This window comes from Marmota flaviventris, chromosome 1, assembly GCF_047511675.1.
Source record: "Marmota flaviventris isolate mMarFla1 chromosome 1, mMarFla1.hap1, whole genome shotgun sequence".
In the NCBI taxonomy this organism is placed as follows: Eukaryota; Metazoa; Chordata; class Mammalia; order Rodentia; family Sciuridae; genus Marmota; species Marmota flaviventris.
The window spans coordinates 219,442,033-219,458,801 of record NC_092498.1 but is presented as its reverse complement, the minus strand read 5'-3'; the positions used below and the strand labels follow the sequence as shown (position 1 = coordinate 219,458,801).

General features: G+C 63.7%; 1 protein-coding gene across 5 annotated transcripts; it reads right to left on the bottom strand.

The window, feature by feature from the left end:
* Positions 1–515: 515 nt before the first annotated feature.
* Mob3a (MOB kinase activator 3A) lies at positions 516–16,387 on the bottom strand. 5 transcript variants are annotated; one of them, XM_027952648.2, is made up of 6 exons: positions 16,282–16,387; positions 10,317–10,385; positions 9,867–9,969; positions 4,985–5,514; positions 2,737–2,939; positions 516–1,967 (listed from the first exon to the last, which is right to left on the bottom strand). In XM_027952648.2, the coding sequence occupies exons 4-6, from the start codon at positions 5,403–5,405 to the stop codon at positions 1,938–1,940; spliced, it is 654 nt and encodes a 217-aa protein (XP_027808449.1). In that variant the 5' UTR covers positions 5,406–5,514; positions 9,867–9,969; positions 10,317–10,385; positions 16,282–16,387; the 3' UTR covers positions 516–1,937. The 5 variants fall into 5 exon arrangements, with proteins under 5 accessions (XP_027808449.1, XP_027808452.1, XP_027808451.1 ...); XM_027952651.2 differs by having other exon boundaries at positions 9,867–9,966; XM_027952650.2 differs by lacking the exon at positions 16,282–16,387 and adding an exon at positions 12,170–12,277.
* Positions 16,388–16,769: the final 382 nt, after the last annotated feature.

The window sequence follows — 16,769 nt, the reverse complement described above, 5'->3', positions numbered from 1 at the left end:
CTGGCTTTACTGAGGCTGGCTTTGAACTCGTGCTCCTCCTGCCTCGGCCTCCCGAGCTGCTGGGATGACAGGTGTGTCCCACAGCACCCAGCCCCACATTTTTTTACATGTGACAGTTTCAGGGCACCTTAGGAGGCCGAGGCAGGAGAGCTGCATGAGCCAGGACAGCCTGGGCAACTCAATGAGACCCTGTCTCAGAATACAATAAAGGGGGCCGGGGTGGGCTCCGTGGTAGGGTGCCTGCCCAGCATGTGCAAAGCCCTGGTTCCAGCCCCAGCCCCCCAGAAAGAAGGGAGAGGGCCTGAGGGCTGGGGTATGGTAGAGGGCTGGCCTGGCATGCACAGGCCCCAGGGCTGGTGGGTGCAGACCACAACGCCAGCCCAGCTGTCACCCCTGTGGGACCTGGCCGAGCTTCTGCCTCGCCCAGTCGGCAGGTGAGTGGGGGGCAGCCCAGCGCCCGCAGGGCCTTCCAGCAGCCCTTCCTCTGCTGCCCAGAGGGTCCCATGAGACTCGAGTGCCCCGATGCATCTGTTTATTTGAGAAGCCCCTTGGGGACAAGATGCCCACGGCTGCTGTCCCACCCCAGACCCTCCTCTGCTGGGAAACGGCAGCACACCCAGCAGCCAGGGTGCCCGTGTCCTCCGCGCCCAGGTGGGAGGATGGTCTCAGAGCAGGGTGGGGCCAGGGCAGTGCCATGGGGTTCAGGCACCTCCTGGTGTGTGGGCTGCTGGCACAGTGGCCCCCCAGGCTTGGGGACATGTCCTGTGGCTCTCTGAGCTCTGGGGTCAGGCAGGACAGTGTCAGCAGCACTGCTCAGCTGAGCGCCTCCCAGACTCGGGAGGACAGAGCCCCTGTGGCTGGGGCCGCGCTGGGTCAGCAGGGAAGGGCCACAGAGGCCAAGGCCAGGGGGTGTGGCTGGGGGCGGAGCTGGGCCAGGTGAGGAGTCCTTTGGTCATGCCCCAGCACAGCCTCCAAGGGAAACGGGGTGTCCCTGGGTTTGGTCCTGTGGCCCTGTGGGGGCGGCACAAAGGGTTTCTCTAGAAAGTTCTCAGGCACCTGAAAAAAAGGCCACTTCCTGCCCCCGGGCAGTCAGTGGAGACATCCAGGGGGGCCACTCCTGGGCTGGTGGCAGTGGAAGGGACATCCTGGGGTCACTAGCTACTAGTTGGAAGAACACCTTTAAGAACATCTTAAGCCAGGTAGTGGCCACAGCCGCCACCTTGATGACTCAAGAGGCTGGGGCAGGAGATGGCGAAGGCCAGCCTGGGAGACCCCGCAAGACCCTGTGTCTCAACACAAAGCGGGGGGTGGGGGGCGGCTCAGGGTGACTGCTCGGGTGACACCCCCTGGGTTCAACCCCTGGTGCCCCTCCCAAAAGACCGTGAGGGCAGGACCCTGAGACCTGCAGCACTCAGGCCTGGGCCCCGCAGCACCAGGACACCCGGCCGGGCGCGGGCAGGTGCGTGGGCACAGGAAGCCCCACACAGGGCCGGCCTGGCCCAGTTGTCCCCTCTGGGAAAGGGCTGGGGGCTCCGTGGGCACAGTGCAGAGCCCTGGCTCTGAGGCCGGGAGCGGCTGAGACGGAGCCGGCCTCCCTCCTGGCCGGGACTAGCCTGAAGGCCACGGTAGGGCAGGGCGGGGCTGGGGGCAGTTCTGAGAAGGGCCAGGAGGTGGGCGGCAGTGGGCGGCCCCGCCACCTGGCAGGAGGACGAGGTCCACAAACACAGTGGGTTTTCCCGGTTGCTAAGAAACAAAATCCCAGAGTCCAGGTTCAGCCTCCTCTTGACAGAGGAGGAGACTGAGGCCAGGGAAGAGGACGTGTCCCGGCCAGCCCCCATGAGGTGCGAAGCCCTCAGGATGCTCAGCTGCAGGGACAGACGCCATGGACTCAAAGATGCCCTCCTGTAGGCCCCGGAGGCTGGTGGTGGCCCGGGCTCTTAGCGGCACATCCGTGCGGTCATGTCTTTCTGTGGAGAGAGACGGGACGTCAGACCCGCAGACGCCCACGAGGACAGGCCAAGCGGCAGGGCAGAGCAGGGAGCCAGCTGGTGAGGATGAGATCGGCGGCACAGGAGGACTCTGGCACCCTGGACGGCGGGCACAGGAGTCCCAGAGCGCGCCCAGGCAAAGCCCGAGCCCCGCTGCCCCCCAGCCAGCAGCAGGAGGGCGGGGCTGGCACCGGGCGGGCGCGGGGCTGTGGGACAGACGCTGACAGGAGCTGCAGGGTCCAGCTCCGGGCCTGACCTGGACCTGCTGGGCGCCCCACCCTGGGGTGCCCGCCAGAAGGCGCTCTGTGGCAGAAGGAACCCAGAGCAGGGACGGTGCAGCGGCCCCAAGTGTGGGCCCTCTGCTGTTTGGTGGGCTGTCTGGCAGGGAACGGTGCCCACGTCCCCAGAGGCCCAGCAGCACCACAGCCCTGTGACCCCCTTCAAGGCCTTCCTGCTGGAGCTGGTCCCTGTCACCACATCATGGGTTTGGGCCCCAAACTAAAGAAGGGACATCACTCTCCTTAGCCAGGTTGGTCCAGCCTGGGCAGCACACAGCCCTCCTCAGCCTCCAGGAGCTGGAGAATGGGGCGGGGCGGACCCTCACGCCTCCCTCTGGCTCCTGTGGTGGTGGCATCGGCTGGTGGCTTCTGAGCCTCTTGGCCAGGGCTGTGGGCACAGGCTGCCCAGAGCCTTCCGAGGCCGAGCCCAGGCCCCTCTGCACGGCCCCCACAGCCCCGCGGCCTCTCACCAGTGGCTCCAGCTCCTTGGTGTCGATGAGGCCGAACTCGGTGACGAAGTAGTAGAAGTGCTTGTAGCAGGTGTTGACGTGGGCCTCGGAGCCCATCTGCGCGATGCGGTCGAAGTGGTGGATGTACACGTGCACGAAGACGCGGAACAGGCGCGACAGGATCTTCCGCGCCACCTGCAGGAAGCTCTTGGGGAACGGCGTGCCTGGCAGGTGGGGGACAGGGCGAGGACGCTGCAGGCCGAGGGTGCCCTCCACCGGAGCCACCCGGCCTGGACTCGCGAGGCGCAGGGCAGCCGAGACCTGCCCCGGGCCCCACAGCCTGCTTCCTAGGCACCAGGACGTTGTTGCCCGCAGCTAAGAGTGGAGGCCGCTGGGGAGGCACCTGGGCTGTGCCCAGGAAGGAGCCCCTTTCCCCAGAACGAGGGCAGCGGCCTGAGCCTGGCTGGCCCCACCCGGTGGTCTCACTGGGGCTGCCTCTGACCCCAGGAAGCTCCCTCGGAAGCCCCCACTGCTGCGCCCACCACGGCTCCCTCCCCTCGTCCCAGAGGACTCTGTCCATGAACCGCCCGAACCCAGACCCCAGGACGCAGAGGTGAGACAGGCGCCCTGGGCTGGACACAGGTCAGCCTGGGGCCACTCATGCCAGCAGGGCCACTGAGCATCGCCGTGGCCAGGGAGAGAGAGACAACACGGCCAGCTGCGGAGCGCCACAGCGTCCAGCCCGCACGTCCACGGCCGTGCTGGGAGCTGACCGGGGGCGCCCACTGGCCACACCCCGAGCCTTGTTTACTTGATTGGGAGTCAGGGTCTCCCACGTTACTCAGGGCTCACTAAGTAGCCCAGGCTGGCTTTGCACTGCCATCTTCCTGCCTTGGCCTCCTGCTTCAGCCTCCCCAGCTCGAGGGCCATGGGTGTGGCCTTCACACCTGGCAAAACACACACCCACAAGCTGAAGAGCGTCGGCAGGTGGACAGCACTGTGCTTTCTGGGTCCTGGGGTCACTGAATAGAGCACACAGACGTCCCATGTCAGAATTCTCAGTTTGTGCACCTGGCCTCGGTGGGAAAAGGGGCTCTGAGGTGGGACTAGAGTCACCGAGGGTCACCACAGGGTCCTCTGGAGAGGAGGCAGGGAGTTGGGGTCCGAGGGCCTGGAAGACACTGTGCTGCTGGCTCTGGAGCTGGAGGAGGGGACGAAGACGCTCCCTGGGCCTCAGGAGGCCGCCACAGCCCCTGGGTCCACCCGGGCAGGCCCGACCTCTGTGCCCAGAGCGGCGAGAGGGCGCACAAGTGTGTGGCGAGATACCCGCGTGGCGCGAGTTGCCGTGGCCCCTGGACCCCAGGCGCCTCTGCAGCCACTTCTGCACCAGCTGTCCGAGCCTCGTTTCTGGTGAGAAGCCCTGGGGCGGAAGCCACGAGGGCGGGTCTTCCCCTTTGGGAGCAGAGAGGAGTTTGGTGGTGGGCAGTGGCCTCTGGCAGGCTGGGGGGCCCACTCAGAGGGCCCGCTGGGGAGCGGGATGGCGGGCACAGAAGGGCCAGGCAGGAGGGATGCCTCCACCCGCCAGGAGGAGGCTGGGCTGGGGCTCAGGAGGCCGTGCCGGCTCCTTTCAGGTGCACATGGCTGCAGAGGCTCCGACAGGAGGGAGGAGAGCCGTCCCTCACCTGGTGGGGCGCAGAGGCAGAGAGAAACGGGGACCAAGCAGCGGCCAGCCCAGGCAGGCAGGAGGACACTGTGGACCCCTGTCCCCTCCCATGGCACAGTCCCACCTGCTGGTCACCCCAGGAGGCTGAGGCCACAGCGCCTCTCCTGCAGCAGCCGACCCTGTCCTTGCTGGTCCCTGCAGGGTCTCCTCAGGTGCCCCAACTGTCACGGGCCCCCAGGGCCGCTCTCTCCTGGGCTCTTTTCGGTGCTGGATGAACCAGGGCCTCACGCAGGCCAGCAGAGCCCCACCACCAGGGGCACCCCTCCCCCTGCTCTTGTGGGACATGTGGCCCACGTGTCCCCAGGGCCAGCCCAGTGCTGTGTGAACTCGAGGGCTCTGCCTGGCCACGCTGTGCCCAGCCAGGAACTTTCCGAAATCAGACCAGAGAGGTGAAGCTGTGCAGCTCTGTGACCTCTACAAACCCCGGTCTGCACACTTGCAGGCGGGGAGCAGGATGCGGAGCACAGCCCGGTCAGCCCAGGGCTGAGCTGGCCCGGCCCTCTGCCTGCCTGGCCCCGCGCGGGGCCCTGGCGGCCGGGGACTCACCGACGTTGGTGGGGAAGACGTCCTCGTTGTTGATCTGCACCTCCACCCAGTCCATCAGCAGGTCCATGTACCTGGGGGCGGACAGCGCCGTGGGCCTACGGAACCGCTGCTCATCCTGCCAGCGGTACTCGTACTTGGGCCCCCCGGACATGACGGGGCAGGACTGCTCCGTGCAGCCGTCGCTGATGGTGCCGTAGATGAGGTTGATGCGGTTGAAGAAGTCCACCACGTGCACGGCCACCCAGTCGTTGAGCTCCTCGCCTGGGGGCAGCTGCACGGCCAGCCGCAGGTCTAGCCCCGCGTTCAGCGACGCCTGGGCCCTCTTGTGCAGCTCGAAGCGCTGGGTGCCTGGCTCAAACTTGCGCTTGGGCCGGAAGGTCTTGTCCTTGTTGAAGACTTGCTTCAGGAAGGGGCTGGACATGGTGGCAGAACCACCGTCTTGGGACGCAGCCAAGGACAGGCGGACAGTCCACAAGGCAGGCCGACAGAGGCCCAGGGAGGCCACCCAGCCCACGGCTCCTCCTCTGGATCTGAAACACAGTGGACAGAGGGCTCAGGATGGTGGGGCCACGGCGGCTCCTGCCATCTGCGTGGTGGCACGGAGTGTGACGCAGCTGCACCAACTGGGGCCTGCTACTCAGGGACAGGTGGCCCCGTGGCTACGTGGCACAGCGGGGCCACCCCAGAGGAGGGGACACTGAGAGGCAGGGCCTGTGGTGCCCGGGGTAGCTGGATCCTTCGCTGGGCCCGGAGGGCCAGACCCACCGTGCCCAGAGGCTGCCTGTGAGGACAAGCTGAGGTCTCCGGTGGTGGCCATCATAGGAGCTGCCACATGGGACCCCCAACCTTCACTGGTGATCTTTTATTTTTGGTCCAAGGGACTAAATCCAGAGGTGCTTCATCTCTGAGCCACACCCCAGCTCCTTTTATTTTTCTTATTTTTGTTTTAAAAACAGTGTTAGTTGTAGATGACAAATTCCTCCATCAGTTCAGTCTGTCCTGTGGCCAGTCTCTCCCACGGAGCTGCGACCCAGCCCCCGTTCTATTTTCTTGGGAGACGGGGTCTTGCTAAGCTGCTGAGGTCACAGGTGTGCACAGGTTCTGACAAAGGGTCACTGAGGACGGGAGAAAGCCGAATCCTGGGAGGAGGTGACCCTGAGCCAACTGGGTGGTCCTGAATCCAGTGGTCAGTTGTGGGAACGGCTCTGAATGACCACGCCTTCCAGTCCTGAAGCACGAGGCTCTGACCAATCCCTACACTTCGTGGTGACTTGGGCGGGTCTCCGGGTGTAGGTGTCACCCCCGGGGACTGAGCTGCACTCACCTGCTCCTCTGTAACCTGCCCCTGACCTCGTCTGAGTGGCTTGTCCTCAATAAAAGGGTTCAGCACGTGCTCTCTCTCTCTCTCTCTCTCTCCACAGACCCCTAAGGTCAGAGGAACCGTCACAGGACCCAAAGAAAAAAGTATCTGTGTCTCTGTGTGTTCTTTCATGGAGCCCAGTTCCCCTGGGTGACCCTGAGTGTACAGTAGTGGGGTGTGACAGTCAGTGTCCTGGTAAGACGACACAGTGGGGACGCCATGTGAAGAAGGCCACAGCCCAGGACACCGAGGACCATGTGCCGTGGAGGGGCCTGGACGACCCTGCCTGGGCCTTGGAGGGGCCGGCCCCGCCCACCCCGACCTGGACCCCTGGACGTAGTCCCTAAGCTCCTGCTGCAGTCACTGGACGGGAGTCACGCTACTCCAGGGTGACCTCAACCCAACTAAGTCACATCTTCAAAGATGGCACTTCCAAATGGTGTTCCACTGCGAGGCTCCAGGCGGACATGAACTGGGGACCTTACACATCTGAATAGAGACCTCCAGGAGCCGGGCACCGCTGCCACCTCACCCCATCTCCGGGAGGCCAAGGCCGGAAGATGGCATTGCTGAGGCCAGCCCCAGCAACTGAGACCCGGTCCCAGAATAAAACACGAAAAGGGCTGGGGCGCGGCGCAGTGGGTGTCCTCGTCACATCTGCTGGGAGACTGCTCCACACCCGCCACACACAGAGAGCCAGCGGCCCTGCCGACAGCGCACGGCAAGGACCCTCACCCAACAGTCGGGGGAAGTCACAGAGGTCAGAACTGTGAGTTGGGGCATGGTTGAGGACTGTCCAGGCCCAGCATCACCACACGTCCTCACGAGAGGACGCAGGAGGGCCCGGGTCGGAGAGCCTGGAGGTGGCCCGGGTCCGGCCCAGCGAGGCCTGCGTCAGCTCCCGGCCACAGCTGCGGGGAAGAGCATGCCGTTTTCAGCCAGAGCCGGTGACTTCTGGTGTCAACAGGAAACCCAGAGACAAGCGGCCACCGCTTAAAGCAGGGCAGAGTCACCATGTGGTCACGGCTGCATCACCCAGGTCCCGGGCAAACGCAGCCCAGGTGCAGGCCCTCTGGTCCCCTTTGGGGCTGTGGGTGCAGGGAGATGGACGTGGGACAGCAGGGGCTGAGCAACCCCGGGAGGGAAGGCTGGCTGCAGCCTCAGGCCCCGGAAAGGGGACGAGCCAGCTGCACTCTTGGTAGGACGGCGGGTGTCAGGGTGAGTGTAACCAGAGAGCACAAGTGTGGCAGGGCGCACTGGGACATGGTGCAGCCACCATGGCAAGAGGTGGCAGGACCCACGTGACCAACAACTGCAGTGCTGGGGACAGAGGCTGAAGACTCCTGCTACACAAAGCCGCGCACATCCTGCTCACGCGCCCAGGCCACACAGCCAGGAGGAGCCAGGCATCCACCAAGAGACCGAGGACAGACGTGACGTGTCATCCACCCGGAGCGTCCTCGGCCAGGGCAGGAACGCGCTGGCATAGCGGCAGCATGGATGAACCTGAGGTCCCGGTTCTGAGAGCCAGACACGCAAGGTCACAGCGTGTGTCCCGTGACAGGAGACTCCAGGACAGGAGTCCCAGAGACGGGACATGGACTGCAGGTGCAGGGGTGGGAGGGGCGGGGCTTGCTTCTGGTGGGATGGAGTGTTCTGGAACCCAACTCCGAGGATGCACTAAATCGCTGACTTGCACACTTTACACAGCAAGGTGCACGCACTCAGCCACAGCCTCAGCAAGGCCATCACCGGGCGCCGGCCTCTGCTACAGCTCCTCCTGGGCTCAGCACTGGCCGGGCTCCGGCCGCACAGCCACGACAAGTGCACTGGACGAGGTGTAGGCTGACCACCGACACAGGGGACATGCATGGGGCCGTGGCTCCCCGGCTGTACCAGGGCAGGGAGGACCCCACCTTGTCGCCTGCAGCGCCTGGGCCTCGCCTCAGGGCTCCCTGCCACCTGGACTGACCTGACCAGGGCGTCACACCTCACACTGTTTTTTGTGGTGCTGGGGGTTGAGCCCAGGGCCTTGTGCGTGCGAGGCCGGCCTCGACCAGCCCCGCGCTATCCCCAGCCCTCTCTGTCCCCAGCCTCGCTTCGCGTCTTCCTGGGAGAAATGCACGTCCATTTACACACAGGTAAACTGGCCTCCCCTCAGCACTGTGCGCCCTGGGCTGGACGTCCTGGGCTCTGTGGGGTGTTGAGCAGCATCCCTGGCCTCCACCAGTCATGAAGACCACCAGTGTCCCCAGACGTGACCCAGAGTCGCCCGGCAGCAGCATCACTGAGGGAGCCCAGGTCAGAAGGAGGCGGACCCACCAGCACCCCAAGCACACGCGCAGGTGGACAGCCTAGAGCAGGATGCGGCCGTGCAGGCCAAGATGCTGCGCCAGCCCAGCAGCCACCTCCAGGGCCTGGGCTCCTCGCTGGGTCCCCGGGCCCCGCTGCGGCTCCCCACGAGCCAGCAGCAAGCACAGATTTGCTGGGTGGGAACAGGCCCCTTGCCTGCTCTTCTCTGCCCAGCGCCTAGCAGGGCTGACCTGGCAGGCCACCTTACAGGGTCCCTGTGAAGCTCTGACTCCCCGGGCCACCTGGGCCTTGGTGTCTGGCGTCTCTCCTGGTGGCGCGGCCACCCAGGCCGCACTCAGCGGGGGCTGAGGAGGCAGGGCCCCTGCAGGCCCTCACCTGCACCACCACTGCCCTCGCTGCTCCCTGCCACTCGGGGAGGAGACCCCCCCAGGGCAGCAGGGCAAGGAAGCTCCAGGCCCCCGTGATCCCAGTGCCCTGGCCACCAGGGCTCCAGCAGAGGCTTGCCCACAGGCCTCACCCCGACCTCCAGACGCCGGGCCCTGCTCACCCCTAAGTTCCTCCTTCACCAGGCACACAGTCCCAAGGCTGACAGAAGCCACAGCACAGACACTCAGCCTGCGCTGCCGGCGCCTCTTCAGGGCGCGTCCAGAACAGCGCTGGCGTTCCTTCCAACACTGTCACCTGGACAGGGCGGGAGGAGCCCAGAGCAGTGCAGGAGCAGGGCCCACCACGGAGGCCCGGATGGCCTTCCAGGGCCTTCAGAGCCGTGATGTGGCCGCATACTGACCAGGCTCTGGGCTGACCGGCAGCTTCGGAGGAGACGTCCCTGGACTGGGGCTGGGGTCAGGGAAGGCGAGCAACCCTGCGTCTCTGCTCAGGCCGGACTCCCTCCAGAGGCCTGCCCCCTCTCCAGCCCTCACATCCGTCCACCCAAGCCCGCCAGGACTGTTCTAGAAGCTGGGGGGGTGGAAGGCTGGCTTCCGCCTCCTCAGAGCCTGGACAGCAGCATCTTTGGGGGTGAAATGTCGTCCTGCAAACCCCTGGGCAGACGCCCGTCAAAGCCACCGCGTCCTACCAGGGACACCCATTGCACGACCCAGGGGTGCCGCTCTAGGAAGGCACAGCCGGCTGCAGAAGGCCAGGCTGGGCGCGTGCTGGCTCCTCCCGCTCCCCAGGGCCGTCCCTGCTTCCGGGGCCCTTTTCTCTGACCTTCTAGTGTACTTCCAACCCTTCTCAGAATTGGGTGGCGATGTCTCTGGATTTTCCTCGTTTTCCCACAAACGGATGAGACAGCAATGACCTTCGGAAGCTTCTAGAAGAATGAAAGGTAAGATGACAAATTCCTCTGCCTCAAACACACAACCTTTTTCCTATCTTAATAAAAACAAAATATAACATAGTTCCTCTAAGTCAACTGACTGCTGTGACCCCTCCCCGGCTGAGGTGCGGCCCACAGTTGCCCATTTCCTTCCGGCGGTTTCCACATCCTGCCACCACTGTGGGGGGTGAGGCCCAAGTTTAGAGGTTTGTTCTGTATTTTCTTGATCAGTGTGCAACACTGGCCTCTGGCCTGGCAACCCTACTATTTGGCAGATGATGTTTGAAGCCTCAACTCTGCCCTGTGAACAAAGGTAGCCCCAGTGCTGCCTTCCAATCTACCTTAGTCCTTTTTCTGGGCTCAGTGGGGCCCTTGGCTGGCACGCTCCAGGCCTGGGTTCTACCCCAGCACTGCAAAACAAGAAAAAGAGAAAACAAATGAAGCAGCTCCCGTCGGGGGTGCGTCCTGGGGGCGCACTCAACCCTCTGGATGATCTTTTCTTTTGGCTTAAAATAGATAGAATTGACAAATTAGAATAAATAAATGAATTTTTTTTGATGATTTTCTTTTTTTTTTTTTTTTTATCTTTTTTTGGAACCGCGGGTCGAACCCAGGGCTTTGCGATGCAAGGCAGACGCTTTGCCGCAGAGCTCCACCCCAGCCGCACACACTGTGTGGAAAATCCAGCCCTTCTACCCAATCATCCAGTAGTGTAGTAGGCCACCACCCCATGGCAGAGCACCCGCGTCCCCAGAGGGACCGTCCCACAGCAGCCATCCCAGCCCCCACTGCGGGCCGCATCCAGGTCTGTGAAAGGCTTGTTCAGCCCTAAACCCGGAGCTATGGCCGGGCCCAACTCCCCAGCAGGCCTCTGCAGACGTCACAGGCGGGGACAAGTTAAGATGACGTCCTGCTGGAGGAAGTGGCTGGTGTCTCTGCAGGGAGGAGGGACTCAGGAGGCAGCACAGCCAGGGATGGCTAGAGCCCCGGGCGGGCGCTGGAGAGCAGGAAGGGCCTGTGGCTGTGTGTGGCGTGGACTGGCCTCACTCCTGCGGCCCTGCCAGCACAGGAAGCGAGCTGGGGACCCTGCTTGGTCATCCCACACCCCATGGAGCTGTCCCACCTTGATGCACCTCAGGGGCCAAGGAGGGTGTATGCTCCAGAAGACCATCTGTCCAGGGAGCTGCCAATGCCCTCGGTGCCCGGGCTCATGGGAGGGCCAGGGCCGGCCTCGACTCAGCCTGAGGGCTGGCGATCGGAGGCCACAGCTCTCACTTGTTCCCCACAACCACAGGCCTCCTCGGGCAGCTCTGCCGTGTCTGGGACGTCTGTGCTGCCACAATGGAGGGCCCCGGTGTAGAGCAGGGGCAGGCCAGGGCACTGCTGGACCCCGCAGCCCCAGCCCGCCACCCTGGCGCCCAGGGAGCCCCTCCTGCGAGCACCGAGGCCAGGCCCGGACACAGGGCTTTGCGTCTCCCTCTCCAGCAGGCAGCTCCCGGGCCCACCAGCGCTGCTGGTCTGGCTAGAGGGGCAGCAGGATCCCGGTGGCTTTGGCCCCGGGCAGTGCCTCCCATCTGCTCACCGTGATCGAGGGCTGGGCAGGGAGGAGCCTCCCGCACCAGGGCGTCCAGGGGCCAGCGCAGCAGGGACACTCTTACTGCTGCTCGGGGACCTCTGGGGACTCCAGTTTTACTTCTCTTTGGCTTCAGGGACCTGAACCCAGGCTTTGGTGCAACACGAGGTGCCCGTGGGAGGGTCTTAATTCTTACTTTTGGGTGGCTGCACCCGAGACCTTTTGCTGTCTTTTTCTTAACTGCAGTTTTAGGGGTCGAATCTGGGGGTGCTCTATCACCCCCAGCCCTTTTATTTTGAGACAGGTCTGAGTTGCCCAGACTGGCCTCGAACTTGAGATTCTCCTGCCTCAGTCTCCAAGTAGCTGGGATGGCAGGCCTGCACACCCTGCTGGGCTTAGCTCTTAACTCTTTTTTTCCGTTTTTAACACTTATCGATGGACGGCATGCTTTTATGTTATTTACTTTTACGTGGGGCTGAGGGTGGAACCCAGGGCCTCACCTGTGCCAGGCGAGCGCCCTTCCACTGAGCCACTGCCCAGCCTTGGCCTTTACTTATTAATAACTCATTATTTAATATAACGGTGGTTAATTAAAAGTGCCATTTATATTAACGAACTCACCTAACACAGGTCGGGAGCCAGAGGAAACCCCTAGGAGCCTGGCCGTCCCCTGCAGGGCAGGAATGAGGCAGTGCCACTCTCTCTTGGTGCTATTTTCATGTGCGTCACTACCGAGCCTCATCCAGCCTTTGCGTGTTTTTCTGAGATGAGGTCTTCCTGCCTCCAGCTCACCTTCCGCGCACCCTCCCGAGCGGCTGCGTCACAGGTGGGCCCCTGACCAGGCAGCGCCGCTCTCGAGGGCAGACAAGGTCTGAGGTCTGGGTTCAGCCTGGACCCTTAGATCCAAATCTGGCCCACTTTCTTCCCGGCCAGGTCCCTTGGCACTGTGGACGTGGGGTGGGCTCATTCTGTGGTGGGCACCCTGGGCCCTGCAGGGCGCTGCACAATACCCTTGGTCCCCCATTCCAGCCAGGAGCTGCCCCAGTTTTGACAACCACACGTCCCAGACGTGGTCAGGAGTCCCCGACAGCAGCACTGACTTGGGTGGGACCCTCTGTATGAGGGGAGCAGCCCACCCTCTGCTGCAGGAGGCACCCCCAGAGCTGCTCAATGCCTGCCCGCCCCGCCCTGCCCACTTCCCTGGGGCCCAGGCCTGGGCAGCCCCTGCCTGGATGCTCCTGAAACTAGCACCCCCAGCCCAGGCAGGGGTGACTCACTGCCTGGACTTCAAGGGCCCTTGGGCCCTGTTCCCACCAGGACACCCCAGCTCACCCCGTCCCTGTGTGGTCCCTCCCTTTCCTTCCAGCTCCGCCTGCTGTGAGCTCAGGGCCAGAAACACTTGCGCCCCCCCGACACTTGTGTGAGCACAGTGGCCGTCGGCCCTGCCCTTCAAAACAGAATGCAATGGCTGGGCACACAGCTCAGGGGACAGAGGGCCCGCCTCACATGCACAAGGCCCGGGGTTCAATCCCCAGCACCTCGAAAAACAAAAACCAAGACCACAAAACCAACGGGCCAGGCCCGAGCTCTGCCCCAGAGCCATGGAAGACAGCACGAGAACAGGAAGAAAAGGGCTGGACGCGTGGCCAGCACCAAGCCCAGCACCAAGCCCAGCCCTGCTGCGGGAGGGAAAAGGGAACAGGGACAGGCAGCAGTGGCCCAGGAGACAGAGGCCTGGGGTCTGAACTGGACCTGGGGAGGACTCCTGCCCAGAATCTATTCCTGAAGTCCACGGCCTTTTCTGGTTAAGGCACTGGAACTCCAGAACACCCCAGGAGAAGGACCCCCCTGAAGCGGGGGTGTGGGGTGTGTGTGGGGTGTGGGGGGGTGCCTTGAACTTCCCTGGGTAAGCCCCGGCCCTAGGCCACAGGGGACTCCCCGGCCATCTGATAGGGAGCCTGGCCAAGCCTGTCCTGACAGAAGAGCAGGCGGACTTTCCAGGGAAGGTGGGGCCTGGGCGGGGATGTCACACAGACAGGACGCATTCCAGGGGCTCTGGGGCGCTGAGCCACACCCCCAATCCTATTTACATTTAAGACAGGGTCTCCTTAAATTGCTTAGGGATTCATTAAGGTGCTGAGGCTGCTCTGAACTCACAGTCCCTTTGCTGCAGCCTCTGCGGCCTCTGTGGTGGCTGGGATTGGAGGCCTGCGCCCGCGGTTCAGGAACTGCAAGGCCACTTTTGCTCCTGAGAGAGGAGAGTAACACTGCCCCTGGGGCTGCTGTCAGCAGGGCAGGGGCCAAGCAGGGGCCGGAGCTCCCCATGCGCCCCGAGAGCAGCACACCACCAAGGGGAGAGCTGGGCCCGGGAGGGCCAGGCCAGGGGCGCAGCCCAGCGCTGCAGGCAGCGAGGGGCCCCAGGGCTCTGCAGAGGCTGCAGCACTGCCCAGGAGTGTGCTTGGGAGTGTGCCCCACGCTGGGTAGGGAGGCTGCCTGAGGACACTGTGACACCAGCAGTCCCTCGACCACCGCTGTGACAAATGCACCGCTCTAGTGTGGGATGTTGGGGAGCATCTGTGGGGACAGGGGACCATGGGATCTTTATGTGCCTCATGTTCAATTGTGCCATACTTAACGCCCAGGGGAGCGGCACACGTGCTGTGGGCCCAGCTGCCAGGGGCGCGGGGAAGGGCTCCCTGGAGCCCAGGAACTCGAGACCAGCCTGCGCAGCACTGAAAGGCCCCGGCTTAAGACCATGAACCACGGACAACGAATGAAGCTCCCCTGGCCTGGGCGAGCCTCTGCTTCAGCCCCCAGCACCACACACACTCCAAAATGGGAAAGAAAAGTGAAGTAACAAAGTGGTAGCTAGCTGGGTGGTGGCACACACCCGGAGGCCAGTGACTCACAGGCTGAGGCAGGAAGACGGCAAGTTCAGAGTCAGACGCAGCCACCACGAGGGGCCCTGGCTCAAAATGGGAGGGCATAGAGACGGGACCGGCTCAGTGTGGAGCGCCCTGGCTCCAGCCCCAGCATCAAAAATAGATGAATCAATAAAGATGAAATAAGATAAAATAAAAAGGCCATGCCACAGGCCTGACCTGAGGAGGATACGCCCTCCATGTAGCCCTTGGGAAAAAGGGGACACAGGGCAGGGGACAGGGACAGGAAATACTGGACTTCTGCTTTGTTTCCACTCAGACAACGTGATGAGTGGATTCTAACAACAAAGTCCAGACGGGGGGTCACAGCCTGTCCCCAGAGTTCTCCCTGGGCCTCTGATGGCTGCTCCTCTGCCCAGGCCAGGGCTCTCCTGCCCGCTGCCACCTCCTGAACTCGGACAACACCAAACCACCCACAAAGGCGCCTCTGCGTCCCCCACACTAAGGGGAAGGCGGTGAACAGGCAAGTGGCCCGGGCTGTCGCCCCAGCTCCTCAGGAGGCCGAGGCTGGAGGATCCTGAGGTCCAGGCCAGCCCAGGCCACTCAGTGAGACCATTTCAAAGTAACATTAAAAAAAAGGTCTGGGGATGAGCTCAGTGGTACAGTGCCCTGGGCTCCGTTCCAGGGACAGGAAACGAGCAAAGCTGCTGTGAGAATGAAGGGAATGAGCCCCTGAGACCCCGGAGCAGAAGGGGACGGCTCTCATCTCACAGGCCAACAGTGACTGTCCTTGGCTGTCGCTGAGGGACAGCCGGGACTTCAGGGCGGCCTCAATAGTGTTTCTTCTGTAAAAGGAGGCTACTAAGAAATGCCCCAGGAAGGAAGGTGACAGCTGGCCAGGACACTGTCCCCAACCTTGCATAAAAAGACTGAGCCTTGAGTGTTGGCTGGGATCGAGCCAAGGTTCCACCACTGAGCCACACCCCCAGAACGCCCTTTCCCTTCTTATTTTTATTTTTTAAATTATTTGTTTCTTTTTGGTCCTGGGGATTGAACTTGGGCACTCCACCACTGAGCCACACTCCTGCCCTGTTTTGTATTTTATTTAGAGACAGAGTCTCACTGAGCTGCTCAGCGCCTCGCTGATGCTGAGGCTGGCTTTGACCTCGCGATCCTCCGGCCTCAGCCTCCCGAGCCGCTGGGGTTCCGGCGTGCACCACCGCGCCCGGCTTCTCTCTTTATTTTGAGACAGTCTCACTGAGTTGGGATCCTCTGCCTTCAGCCTGTCCAGGGGCTGGGACCACAGGCGTGGCCACCGCACCGGCTTCCAGGCCTTTTTATAAAGACCGTGGACACTTAGAACAAATTCAAGCCCCAGAGCGCAGGTCAGGGGCGGCCGCTAAGCCGCTGGGGCAGTCGGTCCACTGGGAGGAGAGCGGCTGGCAACTACGCCTTGATCCGCCGCCGCCGCGCTGCGTCCCGCCGCCCGCCTTCGCCCCTCCAGCACCGGCTCCCGCCGCCCGATTTCAGCCGCCAGGACGGGGATCTCGCCGCCCGCCTTCGCCCCCCCAGCACCGGCTCCCGCCGCCCGATTTCAGCCGCCAGGACGGGGATCTCGCCGCCCGCCTTCGCCCCCCCAGCACCGGCTCCCGCCGCCCGATTTCAGCCGCCAGGACGGGGATCTCGCCGCCCGCCTTCGCCCCCCCAGCACCGGCTCCCGCCGCCCGATTTCAGCCGCCAGGACCGGGATCCCGCCGCCCGCCTTCGCCCCCCCAGCACCGGCTCCCGCCGCCCGCCTTCGCCCCCCCCAGCACCGGCTCCCGCCGCCCGATTTCAGCCGCCAGGACCCACCTGGTCGCCTCACGTCCGCCCGGCACTTCCAGCTCCCGCCTCCCCTCAGTCTCTGGCCGCCACAGCCTGACCGCCGATCGCGGAGGGACACGCGGCGGAGGGACACACGGAAGGCCCCGCCCCGGCCGCACCCGCGGAGCCGGACCTACTTTCCCTACAGGCCCGGCCCCGGATGGAGGTGCTACGTCACTGGCCCGGAAAGGAGGCGCGGGTACTGACCGACAGCCGGGCGGGCCGGACCGCGTTCCTGTTGCCTAGCAACCACCATTGGCTGGAGCCTGGTTGGAGGCCTGTGGGAGGAGCTTATGTGGTAGTTGTAACGCGGGGCGGGGCCTCAGTCGAGGCCAGGCCAAGAGGGGCTGGCTTCCGGGGTTGGCGCATGCGTGAGATCCTGTCTGTGGGGGGGCTCCAACACGGGGGTGGAGCCTTCTCTGTGATTGGCGTTTCGTAGGCGGGGCCTGAGAAGGGACAGGTGCCAGACTTTGCCA

Coding starts and splice junctions, on each gene's coding strand:
- Mob3a (XM_027952648.2), bottom strand. CDS start 5,405: ATGTCCAGCCCCTTCCTGAAGCAAGTCTTCAACAAGGACAAGACCTTC. Junction 2,940..4,984: donor CGTCTTCCCCACCAACGTCG/GTGAGTCCCCGG, acceptor CCCACCTGCCAG/GCACGCCGTTCCCCAAGAGC. Junction 1,968..2,736: donor CCAAGGAGCTGGAGCCACTG/GTGAGAGGCCGC, acceptor CTCTCTCCACAG/AAAGACATGACCGCACGGAT.